This window comes from Leucoraja erinacea, unplaced genomic scaffold (genome assembly GCF_028641065.1).
Source record: "Leucoraja erinacea ecotype New England unplaced genomic scaffold, Leri_hhj_1 Leri_175S, whole genome shotgun sequence".
Taxonomy (NCBI): Eukaryota; Metazoa; Chordata; class Chondrichthyes; order Rajiformes; family Rajidae; genus Leucoraja; species Leucoraja erinaceus.
The window spans coordinates 36,710-59,598 of NW_026576067.1; the positions used below are offsets into that span (position 1 = coordinate 36,710).

At 47.9% G+C, this 22,889-nt stretch overlaps 1 protein-coding gene across 3 annotated transcripts in view; it reads right to left on the reverse strand.

Moving 5' to 3' along the window:
- Positions 1-9,939: 9,939 nt before the first annotated feature.
- Positions 9,940-22,889, reverse strand: part of LOC129716154 (CD99 antigen-like protein 2) — a 48,479-nt gene continuing 35,529 nt past the window's right edge. For 2 of the 3 annotated variants that reach the window (XM_055666032.1, XM_055666030.1), the window contains 6 exons: positions 22,685-22,744; positions 21,116-21,172; positions 15,393-15,467; positions 12,764-12,865; positions 12,154-12,207; positions 9,940-10,836 (listed from right to left, as the gene is read on the reverse strand). In XM_055666032.1, the coding sequence (XP_055522007.1) occupies positions 12,167-12,207; positions 12,764-12,865; positions 15,393-15,467; positions 21,116-21,172; positions 22,685-22,744 (335 nt within the window). In that variant the 3' untranslated portion in view covers positions 9,940-10,836; positions 12,154-12,166. Of the gene's footprint in view, positions 10,837-10,866; positions 11,015-12,153; positions 12,208-12,763; positions 12,866-15,392; positions 15,468-21,115; positions 21,173-22,684; positions 22,745-22,889 lie in introns of those variants that run through there. The other variant, XM_055666031.1, reaches the window with a different exon arrangement.

A 22,889-nucleotide genomic window follows, 5' to 3' on the forward strand; every position in this document is an offset into this window, starting at 1 on the left:
GAGGCATGAAGGACCAGGGGACATAAGTTTAAGGTGAGAGAGGAGAGATTTAGCATGCACCGAGGGTCCCCCTCCCTCTCTCGACAGCGCGGGTGGGTCCAGTCGACATCGGTGGCTCCGGGCCAAGGTCGGTGGGCGAGCCGGGCCTACCAGCGTGTGTCCCATCGCCGATCCACCTCGGTGAACCGGGCCTGCTTGCCGGGACACTGCTCACCGCGGGAGGTCGAGTATTGTGTTGACAAAGTTGCTGTTATATTAACTTCATGATCGTTTGTTTGTAAACTGTTAACATAGGCAGTCTTTGATTGGGTTAAAATTCTCCATATGGAATTTTTTGAATGAAATTATTTGTATAAGAAAAAAAACTCCCCACAAAACCAAGCAAGGGACTCAGCCAGGATTGAACCCGGGTCTCAGGTGCCGTAAGGCAGCAACTCTGCCACTGCATGAGGACGCCGTTGCTAAGGATGGTGATATAGTTGTTTAATAGTTCATTTAGTATATTTGTTTTGCTGGTATTGAGGTGGTGGGGTTTGTTTTTGAATCGTTTATTGCCATTATTGACATTGTTGCCATAGAGGGAGTGCATAGAAGGTTCACCAGACTGATTCCTGGGATGTCAGGACTGTCTTATGAAGAAAGACTGGATAGACTCGGCTTGTACTCTCTAGAATTTAGGAGATTGAGAGGGGATCTTATAGAAACGTACAAAATTCTTAAGGGGTTGGACAGGCTAGATGCAGGAAGATTGCTCCCGATGTTGGGGAAGTCCAGGGCAAGGGGTCACAGCTTAAGGATAAGGGGGAAATCCTTTAAAACCGAGATGAGAAGAACTTTTTTCACACAGAGAGTGGTGAATCTCTGGAACTCTCTGCCACAGAGGGTAGTCGAGGCCAGTTCATTGGCTATATTTAAGAGGGAGTTAGATGTGGCCCTTGTGGCTAAGGGGATCAGAGGGTATGGAGAGAAGGCAGGTACAGGATACTGAGTTGGATGATCAGCCATGATCATATTGAATGGCGGTGCAGGCTCGAAGGGCCGAATGGCCTACTCCTGCACCTAATTTCTATGTTTCTATGTTTAGTATTGTACATGTTATTGTAAATAGGTGAATGCATTATTTTTGGTTTTTAAAAAAATCCCGTGCCGCTGCTGAGACGGCCTGCGACACTTCGCCGGTCTTGGCACAAATATGACACAAAGTGCTGGAGTAACTAACTCAGCGGGACACACCCATTCCTTCTCTCCAGAGATGCTGCCTGTCCCACTGAGTTACTCCAGCATTTTGTGTCTGCCTTTGGTTTAAACCAACACCGGCAATTCCTTCTTAATATGGTTCAGTTGCACCTCAGATTGGCTGGTATCGTTGTGGTTAAATATTTCCAAGATTACATGAAGTTACCATGAGAGACGGAAGTATCACAGGAATGATGCACAGGGAAGGGTGTGTGCCATTGAATTCCTCCAGTGAATTATCACCAAGGAATGGGAAAAAGCGAATTCATCCAAGTTCACAGTTCGGTTCCTGAACGACAATGGAACGAGGCCACAAAATGACTCAACAATGATTTAATTCAATGATTCTTTGAAAGTTTATTGTCACATATGCCAAGCAATAGAAGCAAGGTGCTGGTCCATACACAAACGGCCACTAAATGCTGGAGTAACTCAGCGGGTCAGGCAGCATCGCTGGAGCGAGACAAAAAATGCTGGAGTAACTCAGCGGGTCAGGCAGCATCTCTGGAGAGAAGGAATTGGTGACATTTCGGGTCGTGACCCTTCTTCAGATTGGTTAGGGATAAGGGAAGTGAGAGATACAGACGATGATGTAGAGAGATAAAGAACAATGAATGAAAGATATGCAAAAAAGTAACGATGAGAAAGGAAACAGGCCGTTGGTAGTTGTTTGTAGGGTGAAAACGAAAAGCTGGTGTGACTTGGATGGGGGAGGGATAGAGAGAGAGGGAATGCCGGGGCTACCTGGAGTGAGAGAAATCAATATTCATACCACTGGGCTGGAAGCTGACCAAGCAAAATATGATAACATAGATAGAAATATAGACAATAGGCGCAGGAGTAGGCCATTCGGCCCTTCGAGCCAGCATCGCCATTCAATATGATCATGGCTGATCATCCAACTCAGTATCCTGTACCTGCCTTCTCTCCATACCCCCCTGATCCCTTTAGCCACAAGGGCCACATCTTACTCCCTCTTAAATATAGGCAATGAACTGTGGCCTCAACTACCTTCTGCGGCAGAGAATTCCACAGATTCACCACTCTCTGTGAAAAATGGGTGAAAAATGATTTTCTCATCTCGTTCCTAAAAGACTTCCCCCTTATGCTTAAACTGTGACCCCTTGTTCTGGACTTCCCCAACATCGGGAACAATCTTCCTGCATCTAGCCTGTCCAACCCCTTAAGTAGTTTGTAAGTTTCTATAAGATCCCTCCTCAATCTTCTAAATTCTAGCGGGTACTATCCGAGTCTATCCAGTCTTTCTTCATAAGACAGTCCTGACATCCCAAGAATCAGTCTGGTGAACCATCTCTGCACTCCCTCTATGGCAAGATTGTCTTTCCTCAGATTAGGAGACCAAAATTGTACGCAATACTCCAGGTGTGGTCTCACCAAGACCCTGTACAACTGCAGTAGAACCTCCCTGCTCCTATACTCAAATCCTTTTGCTGTGAATGCTAACATACCATTAGCTTTCTTCACTGCCTGCTGCACCTGCATGCCTACTTTCAATGACTGGTGTACCACGACACCCAGGTCTCGTTGCATCTCCCCTTTTCCTAATCGGCCACCATTCAAATAATATAATAGGGGATGTTCGTGTCAATATCTGGATTCAACACCTGTAGTCAGGATCGAACCTAGATCTCTGGCGCTGTGAGGCAGCATCTCTTCCCCTGCGCCACAGTGCTGCCTGTTACTAATAATTCACACATTAATAACACCAATAGTATCCAGAAGCCCCGATTCCAGATCTGGAGACTTAATTTGGAATTGGATCATGTCTTCAGGGAAATTTACATTCCAATATGAAATAAATCTGGAATTTAAAAAAAGTTAATCCTTCTGGTGGTGACTCTTAGACACCAGACTGACGTGAAATATACATGAAGGAACTGCAGATGCTGGAAAATCGAAGGTAGACAAAATTGCTGGAGAAACTCAGCGGGTGCGGCAGCATCTATGGAGCGAAGGAAATAGGCAACGTTTCGTCCCGAAACGTTGCCTATTTCCTTCGCTCCATAGATGCTGCCGCACCCGCTGAGTTTCTCCAGCAATTTTGTCTACCTGACGTAAAATCTATCTGGTTCATTGCCAGGAAGGTAAACGGTGAGGAGAGGGTAGGGCTGAAGATGTCCTGGTTGGGTTGCTCCCGGGCCTGGCCAAGCTGGCTATCCGCGAGTCACTGCGCCAGGCGGAAGGCGGCTCTGCCCGAGCCGGCTGCCTGCCCCTTTTCCGGGGTTAGGTCCGTGCCCGGATGGTACGAGAGAGGGACTATGCGCTGTCCAAGGGCGCCCTGGGGGATTTCGCGGTCCGCGGGGGGTGTAAAGCATCCTTAATAATTTAAGGATAGAAACATAGAAACATAGAAATTAGGTGCAGGAGTAGGCCATTCGGCCCTTCGAGCCTGCACCGCCATTCAATATGATCATGGCTGATCATCCAACTCAGTATCCCGTACCTGCCTTCTCTCCATACCCCCTGATCCCCTTAGCCACAAGGGCCACATCTAACTCCCTCTTAAATATAGCCAATGAACTGGCCTGGGATAAGGGGGAAATCTTTTAGGACCGAGATGAGAAAAACATTTTTCACACAGAGAGTGGTGAATCTGTGGATTTCTCTGCCACAGAAGGTAGTTGAGGCCAGTTCATTGGCTATATTGAAGAGGGAGTTAGATGTGGCCCTTGTGGCTAAAGGGATCAGGGGGCATGGAGGGAAGGCAGGTACAGGATACTGAGTTGGATGATCAGCCATGATCATATTGAATGGCGGTGCAGGCTCGAAGGGCCGAATGGCCTACTCCTGCTCCTATTTTCTATGTTTCTATGTTTAATAAGGATGGGGCAATAGTTATCTAATGTTCAGTATATTTGTTTTACTTGTACTACGGTGGTGGGTTTGTTTGAATAGTTTAGTATTGTAAATAGTATTGTAAATAATCGAACAAATCTACTTTAGGTTAAAAAAAATGAAGCAAATCTGTCCTCCTTACTTCCAGATTCAGGGACAGTTTCTCCCCAGCTGTTATCAAGCATCTGGTTCATTTTATCGCCAACTAGAGAGCGGTTCTGAGCTACTATCTACCTCATTGAAGACCGTTGGACTATCATAAATCATAAAGTCTACTGGACTTTGCACACTTTGGGTTGCCCGAGGCAAACAAGGATTTCACTGTGACTTATCACATGTGACAAAGTATTCATTCATTGCCCTTGCACTGAACGCTATTCCCTTTATCCAGTATCTGTACACTGTGGGCGGCTCGATTGTTAAAGCCCTGTCCCACGGTACGAGTTCATTCCAAGAGCTCTCCCGAGTTTAAAAAAAAATCAAACTCGGAGAATGAATGTAGCGGGTACTTCGGAGCTCGGCGAAGTCTCTTAGCGGCTCGTAACGCTAACGGCAGGCACTCGGGAAGACTCGCTAACGGCAGGTAAGCACGGGAAGACTCATGAAGATTTTTCAACAAAAATTGCAGGTAATGGGCCCCGAGTACCGACGAGTGGCCATTACTGTAAATCTCTGAGTTCGAATCAGGGCAAACTCGGGAGAGCTCTTGGAATGAACTCGTACAGGGCTTTAATCATGTAGTCTTTCCGCTGACTGGTTAGCATGCAACAAAAAAAGCTTTTCACTGTACTTGGGTACACGTGACAATAAACTATAAACTAGAACCTCAGGGATTCAATGATGCTTTGCCACATGTACTTAGGTACAAATTATTTGTTTTTGCATACAATCCAGTAAAATTATATTATAGATGAGTACTCTATATGACTGTAGTACTCTAGCGTAAGAATAGTAGACTTTAGAGATACAGCGTGCAAACAGGCCCTTCAGCCCACGCCGACCAGCGATCATCCCGTACACAAACCCTATCCTACACGGGCAGGTGGGACGAGTGTAGCTGGGACATGTTGGTCGGTGTGGGCAAGTTGGGCCGAAGGGTCTGTCGGTATGTCTAGGGGGTAAACTATGAGAGTGTTTGCCCGCATTTATTAAGCATCCACTTAACCAAAACCAGGGCATTGAACTCTGACCTCATTGATCTAATCTTCAATTGTGAATTTATGGCATTCCCTGCCACAGAGGGCAGTAGAGACCAAGTCACTGGATGGATTTAAGAGAGAGTTAGATAGAGCTCTAGGGGCTAGTGGAGTCAAGGGATATGGAGAGAAGGCAGGCACGGGTTATTGATAGCGGATGATCAGCCATGATCACAATGAATGGCGGTGCTGGCTTGAAGGGCCGAATGGCCTACTCCTGCACCTATTTTCTATGTTTCTATGTTATATTGACTGATTGAAAGATCCTGTCAGGACCTGGAGACTTATCCACTTTTATAATTTTCAAAAGTGTCAGTACTTCCTCTTCTTTTGAATCTCATAGTTTCCATAGCTACTCTACTTGTTTCCCTTACCTCACATAATTCAATATCCTTCTCCTTGGTGAATACCGAAGAAAAGAAATTGTCCAAAAGATGCATCGAGTCCATGCCGACCATCGATCACCCATTCACACCAGTTCATTTGTTATCCCACTTCCCGTCCACTCCCGACACACTCTGGCTATTTTGAAGAGGCCAATTCTCCCGCAAACCCTTTGTATGTCTTTGGGAATTGGGAGCAAACCGGAGCACCTGGAGGAAACCCATGCGGTAACAGGGGGATCGTGCAAACTCCGCGCAACAGTGGCTCTACCAGCTGGGCGTTTGTGCCGTCCGATTTAGCACAGAAGACAATTGACAGCGAAGAAAACCAAGAATTCAAAACTGCTTTATTTTTTTTCGTAAGCTGTCCATGTGCAGTATCTTCATTCAGACAATCTACCATATTCCCATAGCAAGTGCCACCAAGTTTAAGATGGATGCCATTCCCATCAATTATAAAAGGCCATGAATAAATATTGGAACAATCTTCTTACGCCTTCAAACATCGGAGCCCGCCACTTCACCGCACCAGTTTTGTCCTGTAAATCGTGAAATAATGCAAACACCAACTCACACACCCAAAGTTCGCCCGCACCAGAGGACATTTAATTGTGCAATACGATAAAACCCGACAATAAAACTCCTGATTTGAAGTACTTGTGGCCCCATAGCACAAGCGTCCATGTCGCGGGGGCTGGAAGCTGGAAGTATCCCGAGCTAAATCTGCTACCACCATCATCTATTGCAGGGGTCGGCAACCTGTGGCCCCCGGGCCGAATCCGGCCCGTAACCCGAAATCATCCGGCCCGCAGACTTCTGTCATCTCCGGTACCTGAAATGTTTAAGAAAGAACTGCAGACGCTGAAAAATCGATGGTAGTAAAGAAATGCTGGAGTGAGTTCCTCCAGCACTTTTTTCTACCTCCGGTACCTGGAAGGTGATTTGGTGGTATCGCATCCTGCACCTTCTGTGTCTGGGCTTCGCTGTCGGGATCGGGGTTGTCCGTAGGCCGGGGACGAGCGAGTGTGAGTATTTGAGCTCAGTGCTCCGGGTGGAGTCCTCGAAGGGGCGGGATCCATGTGTACACGTGGTAGATGTGGCCCGCCATCCACTCACAGACATGCGTCCCGGCCCCTATGCAGAACACGGTTGCCAACCACTGATCTATTGCGACAAGTGATGGCTCCCACTGATTGGCGCCGGATGTTTGCGTCCTTTTCAGGACGAGCGATGGCAGCGAGGTCAACATTTGAAACACGGAAGATGGACACGAAAGAAGATGGGAGTACTTGCGATACAAGTTATTCAATTCAACGTCGGGAGGGGTCTAGAAGGGACGTTAAAACAGTACTAGGTAGAGACCACGCAGATTCCATAATTTCTGTCCAATCTCCTCTCCTTCTAAAGGTAAGACTCCAAATGCTGGAGTAGCACAATGGGTCTTGGCAGCATCTCTGGAGAAAAGGAACGGGTGACGTTCCGGATCGGAACCCTTCTTCAGACCTGGAATGGTCACCAATTCCTTTTCTCCAGAGATGCTACCTGACTCGCTGAGTTACTCCAGCATTTTCATAAGTGATAGAAGCAGAATAAGGCCATTCGGCCCATCGAGTCTACTAAGCCATTCAATCACGGCTGATCTACCGTTCTTTAGTTTAGTTTAGTTTCGTTTAGAGATACAGCACGGAAACAGGTGTTTAAGGAGGAACTGCAGATGCTGGAAAATCGAAGGTAGACAAAAGTGCTGGAGAAACTCAGCGGGTGCAGCAGCATCTATGGAGCGAAGGAAATAGGCAACGTTCCGGGCCGAAATCGGGCGGGAATAGGAAGAAAGTGGGGTGCCCGTCGGAAACCCAACCAATCACGGGGGAGACTGTGCAAACTCCACACAGGCAGCACTGGAGTTCAGGACCTCAGTTATAGGACTGACTGCATCAACACTGTACCAGGGGAAAGGTTCCACGGCATCAAGTGTGTTGCGTTTCCACAGTGGATGTGGTGAGATTCAAACTCATACTTCAGGTTATCCATCATTGAGTCAAAGAGTCATACAGCATGGAAACAGCCCAACTTGCCCACGTCGACCAACATGTCCCATCTACACTAGCCCCACCTGCCTGAGTTTGGCCCATATCCCTCTGAATCTGTCCTATCCATCCACACATCAAAATGTTCTTAAACCTTGCAATAGTCCCTGCCTCTGTTCCAGATGAACTCCTGTGTATACACATAGATACATAGACAATGGGTGCAGGAGTAGGCCATTTGGCCCTTCGAGCCAACACCACCATTCAATGTGATCATGGCTGATCATCCACAATCAGTACCCCGTTCCTGCCTTCTCCCCATATCCCTTGACTCCGCTAGCTCTAAGAGCTCTATCTAACTCTCTTTTGAATGCATCCAGTGAATTGGCCTCCACTGCCCTCTGAGACAGAGAATTGTACAAATTCACAACTCTTAGGGTGAAAAAGTCTTTCCTCATTTAGTTTAGTATAGAGATACAGCACGGAAACAGGCCCTTCGGCCCACTGGGTCCGCTCCGACCCGCGATCCACACACATTAACACTATCCCACACCCACTCGGGACAATTTTTACATTTACTCCAAGCCAATTAAACTACAAGCCTGTACGTCTTTGGAGTGTGGGAGGAAACCGAAGATCTCAGAGAAAACCCGCGCAGGTCACGGGTAGAACGTACAGACTCCGTACAGACAGCACCCGTAGTTGGGATCGAACCCGGGTCTCCGGCGCTGCATTCGCTGTAAGGCAGTAACTCTACCGCTGCACCACCGTGACCACCTATGATGTGCTTGCCTTCATCGGTCAGTATAAGAGTCAGGAAGTCGTGTTACAGCTTTATACAACTTTGGTCGGGCCACATTTGGAGTATTATGTGAGGTTTCTGATTACCCTACTACAGGAAGGATGTTTTGAGGTTTTGGTGAAGATACAGAGGAGGTTTACCGGAATACTGTTATCAGGCCAATACCTTTATCAGGCCAATTAATCGAGCCAAATTAACCTACAAACCTGTACGGCTTTGGGCTGTGGGAGGAAACCAAAGATCTCAGAGAAATCCCGCACAGGTCATCTTCATTCTAAAAGGCCTTATTCTTATATAAGTGTCCCCTGGTTCTGGACTCCCCCAACATCAGGAACATGTTTCCTGCATCTGGCGTATGTTGAAAGGCATTTACAGGTATGACTAACAACATTCTGAAAAAATATAGAAATCCATCCACTTTTTTTGTTGGAAGCATTCAAGTTAAAAATATACATTTTTAAAGAAAAACATATAAATGCTACATCCCAGAAGTTTACCCAAGATCAATAAACCTTTGGCACAAGTTTGTGAACGGTTCCACAGTGGCGCCTATAGAAAACTCACCAGGAATGAGCAGGTTTAACTACGATGAGCGTTTGTCGGCAGTGGGCGGCACGACTCACGTGGCAGCGGCCTCTGCAGTCCGTCTGTATTTTTTATTATTTTTTGTCTCGTTTGAATGTAGTTTTTTTTTTTTTTTTTTTTTGTGTGTGGGTTGTGTGTGTGGGGGGGGGGGGTGGGGGGGGTGGGGGGGGGGGTGGAACGTTTAAAAATCTATCCCCTGCACGGAGAACCCGACCTTTTCTCTGTCGGGTCTCCGTTGTCGTTGGGGCCTAGCACCGTGGAGCGGCCTCCAGCAGGAACGACCTGGGGCTCCAGTCGCGGAGCCTGCGGACCTACTCACCATCGCGGAGCTGGCCGAGTTCGGAGCGGGAGGAGCGGTGGTGGCGCGCTGCTGCGACCCGACCCCGGGGATTCGGAGGCTTATCCGCAGGTCTGGTGGACAGTGACACCGGGAGTCCGCGGGTCCCTGCTGGGAGACCGCTTTTCGGGGCTTCCGCAATGGCGACTTCACCCGCCCGAGTTGCGGGGTTGAAGAGTGCCTGGAGCGGGGCCTGACATCACCGCCCCGAACGGCTTGGAACGGCTGCGGGACTTTGCTAGCGCCCGCCGGGGGCTCCAACAACAAGACCCGGAGTGTGGCCTTGCATCACCCGGTGCGGTGTTAATGGCCGCGGGACAATTGCCATCGCCCGCCGGGGGCTTTGACTCTGGAGGGGAATGGGGAGTGCAGGGGAGAGATAAGTCTTTGCCTCCCATCACAGCGAGGAGCAGATGCGCTGTGATGGATGTTTGTGTAAATTATGTTGTGTCTTGGTTCTTTTTTGTGTGTATGACTGCAGAAACAACATTTCGTTTGAACCACAATGACAAATAAATTGTATTGTATTGTGTATTGTGTATTGTGGCCTGTACTCGCTGGAGTTCAGAAGAATGAAGGGGGACCTCATTAGAACGAACACAATAGTGAAAGGCTTGGACAGAGTGGATGTGGAGAGGATGTTTCCACTAGTGGGAGAGTCTAGGACCAGAGGACATAGCCTCAGAATTAAAGGACATTCTTTTTGGAAGGAGATGAGGAGAAATGTATTTAGTCTGTCATCCTCCGTGGTGTATGTGTGGAATTCTTTGCAGTGGAGGCCAAGTCAGTTGATATTTTTAATGCAGAGATAGATAGATTCTTGATTTGTTATGAGGTTATGGGGAGAAGGCAAAGGGTTAGGAGGGAGAGATAGATCAGCCATGATTGAAAGGCGTAGACTTGATGGGCTGAATGGCCTAATTCCACTCCTATCCCATGACCTTATGACCAGTCCACACGTTAATTACATTTCATCAACATTTCATCAATGCATAACCAATAATGTTCAACCAAGATGTATCACACTCCTTGTGCTACAAATTTAACATTGACGAAGGATTTCCAAGAAATCATCGATATTTACACTTGTCTCAAGAGGACAGTACCAGTGAAATCTCAATTCAGTAGTGCACCGAAGCAAACGTTCTGGCAATTAAACCATGAGTTGACGTTTCAAATAGACGTCAAGAAACACAAAATTACACCCCATCATAAGTAAGCCAGGTGTCCAAAAACCAGCGCAGATGAAAAAAAAACAAAAACAAAATCACATCTGAATTACAGTGAACATATCTGAAAACTGAAGCTGAACCCAAGAAATCTGATGTTGGACCACAGCCATGTGTATCCTGTCTCCGATGAACAGTTTGTTCCTTCCAACAGGTGCGTTGATTGAAGGTTGGGTGGATGAATGCTAGGATTAAGAATACGCCACAGACAAGTAGATTAATTTGACATGTGTAGCTCCGGGCAACAGTACACATCACAACAGAGTTTTATTGAGTCGTACAGTGTGGAAACACGCCCCATCGGTCCAACCTGCCCACACCGACCAACATGTCCCATCATGATTAGTACGGGTGTCAGAGGTTCTGGGGAGAAGACAGGAGAATGTGGTTAGGAGGGAGAGATAGATCAGCCATGATTGAATGGCGGAGTAGACTTGATGGGCCGAATGGCCTAATTCTACTCCTATCAGTTATGATCTGTGCCCGTCCCACCTGCCTGCATTTGGCCCATATCCCTCCAAGCCAGCACTATCCATATACCTGTCGAATTGCTTCTTAAACGTTAGGTTAGTCTCTGTCTCAACTACTTCCTCCAGCAGATTGTTCCATACACCCACCACCCTTTGCATGAAAATGTCACCCCTCAGATTGCAATAAATGTTTCCCCCTTATGCCTTATGAGGGGGGAAACCAGACACCCAAAGTGAAACCCATCTTTAGTATTTAGTTTTAGAGATACAGTGGAGAAACAGGCCATTCGGCCCACTGAGTCCGTGCCGACCAGCGATCCCCCTGTACACTGGCTCTATCCTACACTCTAGGGATGATTTTACAATGTTATCGAAGCCAATTCACCCACAAAGCTGTACGTATTTGGATTGTGGGAGGAAATCAGTGATTCCAGAGAAAAGCCATGCAGGTCACGGGGAGAGCGTGCAAACTCCGTACAGGCAGCACTCTAGTCAGGATCGAACCAGGTTCTCTAGCACTGTAAAGGGCCTGTCCCACGAGCATGTGACTGCATGCGGCAAGCGCAACCAAACCGGACGTGGGGGCCGCGCGGAGTAGAGTGATCCCGTAGGAGTTGACATGAAGTTCGAGCGAAGTCCGCGGGAAGTTCACGCTAGACGTACGACGTCAAGATGCTGCGCACGGCGCCAAGACGGTGCGTATGGCGTCGAGGCGCTGTGTACGGCCTCAATGCGGCTGCGGGCCTGCGCAGAATTTTTGGACAGTGTCAGTTTTTCGGAGCCCCGCGCGATGTTGGGACCAGCTCCGCACAACTCCATACGGCTCCGGCGACCATGTTAATTCACGCTTGCCGCATGCAGTGGCATGCTGGTGGGACAGGCCCTTTAGGCAGTAACTCTATTGCTGCGCCACCCTTGAGGCAGGGAGAGCGTGAACAATAATATACTTGAACCTAAACCATTTCCATCCCTCTCATTATTTATTCCAAACAGATAGTCGGTGACAGAGAAAAGCAATAAAACTCTACATACCCTGAATATCTTCTCACTGCTCCTGTGGCGTGTTATACAGATCTTTCAACATTTCTAATAACACAAACAGAAATATATAATAAGTAAGGCAAGACAGTAGTCACAAGTAGGTCTGCAAAATGCTGGAGTAACTCAGCGGGACAGGCAGCATCTCTGGAGAGAAGGAATGGGTGACGTTTCGGGTCGAGACCCTTCTTCAGACTGTGGGCTCGGCTGGGATTTGAACCCGGGACCTCTCGCACCCCAAGCAAAAGTCATACCCCTACACCAACGAGCCATTGTGTTTACGATTAACACAATTTCCAATTAACAGAAGCCGATTAGCCTACTAACCTGTACGTCTTTGGAATGTGAGAGGAAACCGGAGCACCCGGAGGAAACCCACGTGGTCACGTGGAGGGGGGGGGGGGGGTACGTACAAACTCCACAGAGGCAGCACCCATAGTCAGGTTCAAGCTTGGTCTCTGGCGCTGTGAGGCAGCAACTCTACCGCTGCGCTGATGTGCCTCCCCAGTCACCCCCAGACCCGATCTCGCCCCCAGACCCTTCTCTCTCGCCCCCAGTCTCCAACCACCAAGTGGATCTCTGTAAACAGGCCAAACAGCCTCACCCATCAACTTGAAGCAAATCTTCTGAAAATGCTCTGATGTGCCTCCTAGTAGGGTCATCAGAAAGTCGCTGATCTGGTCACTCGTGCCAGCAGGGTCCTGACCTGGGAGGATTTTAAAACAAGCCAACTTACCTTTAAGCAATTATAAAAAATAAATTTCAATTTAGTCCCGTTTATTAGTGTCACGTGTACCGAGGTGCAGTGAAAACAGTAGTTATGTGCTAACCAGTCAGCGGAAAGACAACACATGATTACAATCGAGCCATCCGCGATGCACAGATACATGATAAAGTGTATAACATTTAGTGCAAGATAAAGTCTAGTAAAGTCCCATAAAAGGTAGTCCGATTATAAATTGGTCGAAAACCATCTTAAAAAATGCAAAACAAAATATGCTGGACAAACATTAATAGTAATAAAAACACGATAGAGGGTTCTAAAGGGGCTGTCCCACTTGGCGATTTTTTCGGCGACTGTCGGCATCATTGACCGACTTATCAGTTCACCGAAAAAGCCGCGGCGTTAACAACTGACGTATTTTTTGTAGCCGCTGGATTTTGAAACGATCAAAATCTTTCCGCCACCCTCATACGTCAGTCGTTAACGCCGAAAAAATCGCCAAGTGGGACAGGCCCTTAAACGTGCAACTGATAGAAATAATTATCAAAATACTATCTACACTTCTTGTCCATGTCTAAAGTACGTTGATTCCCTGGCACCTGTGGATTCAGAGTCTTTCTGGGTTACTTGTTTGGCCGCACCAGCAGAGGTCACGGTTCCCGCGAGGAGTCCAACGGAACCGGAATGTTAGGTCGTGGAGGGGTCGTGCCAGGCCACCAGTTTAGTTTGGATACAGCCCTTCAGCCCACCGGGTCTGCGCTGACCAGTGATTCCCCCGCACACTAACACTGTCCGACACGCACTAGGGGCAACTTACATTTATACCAAGCCAATTAAACAACAAACTGGTACATAGAAACATAGAAACATAGAAAATAGGTGCAGGAGTAGCCCATTCGGCCCTTCGAGCCTGCACCGCCATTCAATATGATCATGGCTGATCATCCAACTCAGTATCCCGTACCTGCCTTCTCTCCATACCCCCTGATCCCTTTAGCCACAAGGGCCACATCTAACTCCCTCTTAAATATAGCCAATGAACTGGCCTCAACTACCCTCTGTGGCAGAGAGTTCCAGAGATTCACCACTCTCTGTGTGAAAAAAGTTCTTCTCATCTCGGTTTTTAAAGGATTTCCCCCTTATCCTTAAGCTGTGACCCCTTGTTCTAGACTTCCCCAACATCGGGAACAATCTTCCTGCATTTAGCCTGTCCAACCCCTTAAGAATTTTGTAAGTTTCTATAAGATCCCCCCTCATCTCAGTTTTAAAGGATTTCCCCCTTATACGTCTTTGGAGCGTGGGAGGAAACCGGAGATCCTGGAGAAAACCCGGGGAGAACGTACAAACTCCCTACAGGACAAGCACCCGTAGTCAGGATCGAACCCGGGTCTCCGGCGCTGTAAGGCAGCAACTCTACTGCTGCACCACCGTGCTCTAGGTGAAACGAAATCTAAATTTAAGATCTAAATGAAAGGAAGCTGGCTCATCAACAAGTGGTTATTTACAAGGCTGTCAGATAGACATATGGAAATGTAGGCAAAGGACGGAAGTGGATCACGTGCAGGCGGTGGAGATTCATTTGGCTACATGTTCGTCACCTACATAGAGGGTGGAGAGGCAGTTCCTGTGCTGTACTGTTCAAAGTTAATTGGGGGCGAGCTCTTCCATTTATCCAGATGGTCTCATTTGAGAACTTCACAACTAGTAATTAGGCGGAATTAAGCAAACTGCAACATCTGTTATACTTGTGTAAGTCAATGCTTAAAAAAAGATCAAAGGGCAGTTGACGGATCTGCCTGAAAGAAAGATTGCTGCAGAGATAATGGGAACTAAGATGGGTGAAGGGGACTCTCTTGGGGGACCAGCATTGACCTGATTTAGTTTAGTTTAGAGATGCAGCGCGGAAACAAGCCCTTAGGCCCACCGAGTCCGCGCCGACCAGCGATCCCCGCTCATTGCCTGACACACACTAGGGACGATTTGCATTTATACCAAGCCAATTAACCTACAAACCTGGAGTGTGGGAGGAAACAGAAGATCTCGGGAAAACCCACGCAGGCAACGGGGAGAAAACGTACAAACTCCGTACAGACGGCAGCCGTGGTCAGGATCGAACCTGGGTCTCTGGCGCTGTAAGGCAGCAACTCTACAGCTGTGCCACCACGCCCGTATCCCTCACAACCTGTGGTCTTACGTGTATAAGAAAAGCATGAATAGACTACATGGTTCCTTATGCCCCTGTCCCACTTAGGAAACCTGGACGGAAACCTCTGGAGACTTTGCGCCCCACCCAAGGTTTCCGTGCGGTTCCCGGAGGTTGCAGGTGGTTGCCGGAGGTTGCAGGTAGTGGAAGCAGGTAGGGGGACTGACAAAAACCTCCGGGAACCGCACGGAAACCTTGGGTGGGGCGCAAAGTCTCCAGAGGTTTCCGTTCAGATATCCGAAGTGGGACAGGGGCATAAGAAAGTTACTTGCATGCGCATAAAAAGGTACCGGTATAAAGGTTTACCTTTCGAGACGGTCTTATCAGGTTTATAGTCACCATTCACCACATGTAGAAGGTCTGAGTCGTCAAAATCTCCACCTGCGGCATTAAAAGGAAGAAGCTAAAATGAGAATAAATGAAGATACCTAATCTTAAAATCACACCCTAAGTCGTACTTTGGTTTGAACAGTTGGTGGGTCACCATTATCTTTGATTGTTAAGTATCCTACACAATCAGCAGTTAGTTTAGGACCAGAGTGGAAAATGTGAAAATTAATATCCAGTCTTCGGAAAAAGTTCACACAAGGAGAATGGATTCCAATTATACTCACTTCCACCGAAACCACAAAGTCAGAAGGTTTGTACAGCTGGCAATCAATACCTCAAGGACTTAGTCTATGTTATCCCACTTTCTCATCCACTCCCTACACACTAGGGGCAATTTTACCCAGGCCAATTAACCTACAAGAGGGCTGTGAATCTGTGGAATTCTCTGCCACAGAAGGCAGTGGAGGCCAATTCACAGGGTGTTTTCAAGAGAGAGTTAGATAAAGCTCTAAGGGCTAACAGAGTCAAGGGATATGGGGAGAAAGCACTGATTTGCCATAGAGAAGGTTCACCAAACTGATTCCTGGGATGTCAGGACTGTCTTATGAAGAAAGACTGGATAGACTTGGTTTATACTCTCTAGAATTTAGGAGATTGAGAGGGGATCTTATAGAAACTTACAAACTTCTTAAGGGGTTGGACAGGCTAGATGCAGGAAGATTGCTCCCGATGTTGGGGAAGTCCAGGACAAGGGGTCACAGCTTAAGGATAAGGGGGAAATCCTTTAAAACCGAGATGAGAAGAACTTTGTTCACACAGAGAGTGGTGAATCTCTGGAACTCTCTGCCGCAGAGGGTAGTCGAGGCCAGTTCATTGGCTATATTTAAGAGGGAGTTAGATGTGGCCCTTGCGGCTAAGGGGATCAGAGGGTATGGAGAGAAGGCAGGTACGGGATACTGAGTTGGATGATCAGCCATGATCATATTGAATGACGGTGCAGGCTCGAAGGGCCGAATGTCCTACTCCTGCACCTAATTTCTATGTTTCTATGATTTTGGATGATCAGCCATGATCATATTGAATGGCGGTGCTGGCTCGAAGGGCCGAATGGCCGGCTCCTGCACTTATATTCTATATTTCTGCAAACTCACATGTCTACGAGTTGTGGGAGGAAACCAGACCAACTGGAGGAAGTCCATCTGGTCACAGGGAGAACGTACAAACTTCACACAGATAGCAACTGAGGGTAGGATCAAACTTGGGTCTCCAGAGCTGTAAGGCAGCATATCGACAGCCCCCTGCACCAAATCTATATTATTACTACAACTCTCATCTTATCCTCTTCCGGTAGGCGGTGTTTTTAAATTTGCGCAAAAAAACTATCCTATACCGCGAGGTTTTTCGCCGCCTTCCTCACCGTTCTCCTCTGCTCCAAGCGCACCAAGTTTTGTTCCAATCGGTGAAAATTTACAAAAGTTATGAAGGTTTAAAAATCGTGAGATCAGCAGATTGGTCTTCTCGCCTGTCAGTCAGCGTGAAGGTGACGCCCCTTCTGGCACCCGCTGTCAATCACCGGGGCGGGGAGTATAAAGCCCCAGAGGCCGGGCATGAGTTAGTCAGCCTGGAAGCCCGGAAGCCCTGATACCCGCAAGCTGTGAGTGATAGTCGAGTCCAGAAGCTGTGAGTGAGTGAACTGTGAGTCCGTAAGCCATGATTCAGTGAACTGTGAGTCCAGAAGCTGCCCGGTGTGCGGAGGTGGCCCAGAGCGTGGAGCCTGCCTGATTGCTGCAAACATAAGATCCTGGGGAAGTGAGGAGTGAGAGCGGCGGTGATTGAGGAGGCCGGGCGCTGGCGGGGCTCACAGAACTCTCCCTCCGGCCCCCACCCAAAGCCTCCCCATCCCCAGCTGCAGGACCAGCCCAAGAATCCATTCGGCCCACAATGTCCATACTAGCCCTCTGGAAACCAATCCCTTCGGTCCACAACAGGCATACTAGCCCTCCAGAACCCCCCCCCCCACTGGCCACCGTCTGAAGCCGTCTCCTTCCCCAGGTTGCAAGACGCTCGCCCTATTAGCCCTCGACAGCCCCCGCCTGAAGCCGCCCCCCTTCCCCCGGCTGCAGAACGCAACAAGTTTTCCCACGCACGATTGAACAATTGTTTGCTGAGTATCCGTGCGCCATCATTGTTGATGACACTCACGTCCATGGACGCGACCTGGCTTAAAATGCCGCTAATCTGAAGAAAGTACTAGACCATGCTAAAGACATTCAGTTCAAACTCAATCCCCTGAAGTCCAAGTTTCGAGTCCCGGAAGTTACATGCGTCGGACATGTTTTCGCAAGTGATGGTCTCAGACCAGACCCGTCTAAAACTGCAGCTATCAACGAGATGCCGGCTCCTACTGACGTTGCGAGTCTACAAAGGTTCCTTGGAATGGTCAACTACCTGGGGAAATTTATTCCCAACCTCAGGGACATATCTGCACCCCTGCGGGAACTGACACACAAAAGAGGCTGCATGGTTCTGGTATCTGCAGCACCAGAGAGCCTTCGACACTCTCAAGTTGCAGCTGGGTAGCGCACCTACTCTCGCCGAATTCGCTTTGGAGATACCAGTAACGCTCACCTGCGATGCGTCCCTGTACAGACTCGGCGCTGCTTACCTGCAAACCACTGCCGACGGCCATTGTAAGCCTGTTTCTTAAACCTCTCGTACACTAACTGACACAGAACAATTTTACGCCCAGATCGAAAAAGAATTGTTCGCAGTGGTTTTTGCCTGCACAAAATTCAAGAACTTTATCTGATCTGATCGTCCTAATCTGAGGAAAGACATTCTTGCCATAGAGGGAGTACAGAGAAGGTTCACCAGACTGATTCCTGGGATGTCAGGACTTTCATATGAAGAAAGACTGGATAGACTCTGCTTGTACTCGCTAGAATTTAGAAGATTGAGGGGGGATCTTATAGAAACTTACAAAATTCTTAAGTGGTTGGACAGGCTAGATGCAGGAAGATTGTTCCCGATGTTGGAGAACAAGTCCCAGAACAAGGGGTCACAGTTTAAGGAAAAGGGGGAAATCTTTTAGGACCGAGATGCGAAAAACATTTTTCACACAGAGAGTGGTGAATCTCTGGAATTCTCTGCCACAGAAGGTAGTTGAGGTCAGTTCATTAGCTATATTTAAGAGGGAGTTAGATGTGGCCCTTGTGGCTATAGGGATAGATAGATAGATAGATAGATAGATAGATAGATAGATAGATAGATAGATAGATAGATAGATAGATAGATAGATAGATAGATAGATAGATAGATAGATAGATAGATAGATAGATAGATAGATAGATAGATAGATAGATAGATAGATAGATAGATAGATAGATAGATAGATAGATAGATAGATAGATAGATAGATAGATAGCAAAATTGCAGGTGGTATGGAGAGAAGGCAGGTACAGGATACTGAGTTGGATGATCAGCCATGATCATATTGAATGGTGCAGGCTCGAAGGGCCGAATGGCCTACTCCTGCACCTAGTTTCTATGTTTCTGTGAACTGGTGTTACAGGATGGGATTATAGTTAAGGGACACAAGGCAGTGGTCACAGCGGTCCTCTGGGACGAGTACTTTAACGCCGTCCACAGGGGCAACCCCGGCGTGGGGGCAACCTTACAATGGGCACAGAGCATGTTTTACCGGCCTGGTATGACAAAGTACATACGTGACAAAACTGAAGTCTGCGCCTTCTGCAAACGCCTGACGCCACACCAGCAGAGGCTGCCCTTACTGCCGCACCCCGTTCCCCCTCTACTGTGGTCCACGTTAGCCACCGATATATTCGAATGGCATGGGAAACACCATCTGGTTCTTGTTGATTCTTATTCGGGCTGGTTTAACATCGATCTACTCCAAACCGTTGCACCTGAAGTGGTTGTCGGCAAGTTGCAGCGTCACTTCTCCGTGCACGAAGGCTCCCCTGCACGTCTTCTGTCCGACAACAGCAGACAGTTCACCAGCCAGTCTTCCAAGAACTTTGCAAAACGATGGAACTTCCAACATATCGGCAGCAGCCCTTAGTTCCCGCAGTCCAACAGACTCGCCAAACCAGCCGACAACTGATGGAGCGTTCATACTTTGCAAAATCGGACGTCTACCTAGACCTGCTCAACTTAAGGAACATTGCAAGGGATCCCATTCTGGAGTTCCCCAGCCCAGCGACTGATATCTCGCCAAACTCGTGCTCCCCTGCCTGTGTCCCAGCAGCTTTTGCGGCCACAAGTTCGTTCTCCGTCCGCGGTCCAGAAACAACTACAATCCAAACGCGATACTCAGAAACGTTTTTTTTTTTTGACAAATCCAGTAAACCACTTAAATCTCTCACCAGTGGACTGGTGGTTCGTCTCCAGACCAACAAGGGCTGGGTCACTGGATCTACGGCCCTGCTAAAGAACCGCGCTCTTATCTGGTTGAAGCGGACGGGGGCCATTTACAGACTCAACCGTCAACATATCCTTCCAGTGAAGGATCAACGTCCTGCAACTCCGTATCCAGATGTCTCGGGTTTTGTATACCCTCCCACTGCCGGTCCTGCTGCTCCACTATCAGCGAACGTTTCCACCGCGGCCTCCCCATGGCATTCGGCGCCTGGCTCGCCTATCTCACCACCTCCCCGCCCCGTCGGGTTGCCAGTCACGCCTCCCGTTCCCTCCCTGGTATCTTCTCCGGTGAAAGGAGGTGAAGCGTAGTCGTACCACACACGTGCCGGACGGGTTAGTAGGCCACCCATTAGATACAGTGATTTTGTGCAACTATATAACCTTCCCCATATGTGTTATTCCACGTTCCGCTACCTATATTGCTTCCATGTTCCTATGTCCCGATGTTTTATTTTAGTTTCTACAAGGAAAGATGTAGATTGGTTATTTCCTACCAGCCAATTGTAGTGCTCGTTAGTAGTTGCTCCGCCCAACTTGCGTTTTATATTAGCAAGAGTTTGCCTGCACCATTCAGTATGAGTAGCTGCTACTAACTGTAATGTCCTGCAGACTGATTATGTAAAGGGCCTGTCCCACTTGCATGCGATTGCGTGCGTTTGGCGCGAACCAACGGAAGCGGAGTTCACGCGGAGTTCGCCCTAAGTTCGTGTGTGACGTCGTTTGCGTCACGCTTACCAATCAGTGGGCCGGCTGAATTTGGGCGTCACACAGTGTCGGGCGGTGACTTCATCACGCAACGCCATGCCGGGCAGTAATATCATCGCGCAACACCACACGCTAGGCGTACGCCGTTAAGACGCTGCGTACGCCATCAATGCGCCTCCGTGCCGACAGGCCGTTGGCGAGCGAAGATTTCGGCCACTGCCAGAATTTCGGAGCCCCGCGCGATGTAGCGATCGTCCCTGCACAACTCCGCGCTTCTAAGTGGGACCGGCCCCGCGCGGCCATACGGTGCCCGTACACCTCAAGCGATCACGAGGTTGCGTAATTTGTGAGCCAAGGTCGCATAAGTGGGACAGGACCTTAAGTACATTTAATAAAAGTGTTGTATCCTGATATGTGTTTGACTCCACTCATTACAGTTATAAATGGCATGAATTAATAAGGGTTAATCTACAAACGGGTCCCACTTAGTCTAGTTATTGATCTTCCTTCCACAATGTGGTCACGATATTATTCATATAAAATACAGCACGCACCTGTTTTCTTAACAGAATGGTCATTCAACGCGGCCCCAAGATCAAATCCGTCAGGGTCTGGAAAGGAAACATTAATAAATTAGTCCAAAACATTCTCCAATGACATTCTCCAATGACATTTATCTACAAAGAGACCTAGTTAAAGATTTCACTTTTGAAAGTTAATATCTAATATTGGCCAGCTGCAATCTATGGGTTGGATCAGTTCCAGCTAAACTTGCTCTTGGCAGCATCTAATGTCAAAAACATAGAAACATAGAAAATAGGTGCAGCAGTAGGCCATTCGGCCCTTCGAGCCTGCACTGCCATTCAACATGATCATGGCTGATGGGGAACAAAAGTTTCACCATAAGGACTTGGAGCAACTATTTAAACCTCCCCTCAGCCAACAATAAAGCATTGTGTAGGAAGGAACTGCAGATGCTGGTTTAAACCGAAGATAGACACAAGATACTGGAGTAACTCAGCGGGACAGGCAGAATCTCTGGAGAGAAGGAATGGGTGACGTTGTGTACATTTCCTTGATCATCCTCTGCTTTGATCTGTCCTTTTCACACATGACATGCCATTTGTACCCTTCCATATCTCTAGGTTCCATCTCCCCTGACTGAAGAAGGGTCTCGACCCGAAACGTCACCCATTCCTTCCCTCCAGAGATGCTGCCTGTCCCGCTGAGTTACTCCAGCATTTTGCGTCTATCTTCAGTGTAAACCAGCATCTGCAGTTCCTTACGACATATTTAAACTGCACAGTGCTTTCACTTCCCTACTTCCCAAATTTGGAAAAGGGATCAGTTTAAAGGTTCAAAGGACAGTTTATTGTCACGTGTACATAGAAACATACAAAATAGGTGCAGGAGTAGGCCATTCGGCCCTTCGAGCATGCACCGCCATTCAAAGTGATCATGGCTGATCATCAAATTAAGGTACAGTGATATTTGAATTACTGTACAGCCATACTAAAAAAAGCAACAAGACACACAACTACATAAAAGTTAAAATAAACATCCACCACAGTGGATTCCCCACGTTCCTCACTGTGATGGAAGGCGATAAAGTCCAATCTTCTTCCTCAAAGAATTCCACAGATTCACCACCCTCTAACTAAAGAAATTTCTCCTCATCTCCTTCCTGAAAGAAAGTCCTTTAATTCTGAGGCTATGACCTCTAGCCCTGGACTCTCCCACTAGTGGAAACATCCTCTCCACATCCACTTTACCCAAGCCTGTGCAGGCAGATCAGAGTTGGTCTTGGCAAGGGGCCTGTTCCTCTGTGGTACGTTTTATGAAAATGTGAGGCTGATCGCCCTATCGTATTTGACCTGGCCTGGTCGTTAAAATTTTTCTGAGCTAAATGGGGTCTTTTGACAGCAAGTCTCTATCTGGAACACATCTCGCTGACAAGCAAGCACATCTCCCCCCCCCCCCCCCCCCCCCCCTCCTTCCTTATGGAGTAAGCTCTCCATCAAATGTTTAAGTTGCTTTCTTGGAGATTTGGCAGCTACTTAAAAGGGTAGTATTGAATTGCAAATTACATCCTAATTACAAAGATATTCCTCACCAACACGTACCTCGGGACTGGGTGGCATCATCTTGTAGAGCATCGTTAAGATCAAATTCAACATTATCATCTGAAAGATAAATGGTGACCGTCACTAACGGAAGCTCGTAATTATACGCAGTGGCCCCAGGGCCAATTTGGTTCCCAATTTAAGGTAGTCTCGTTGCAACAATTGGTCTTTACCTGTCGGCCAGTTCTGGAGATTGTGGCTTAAC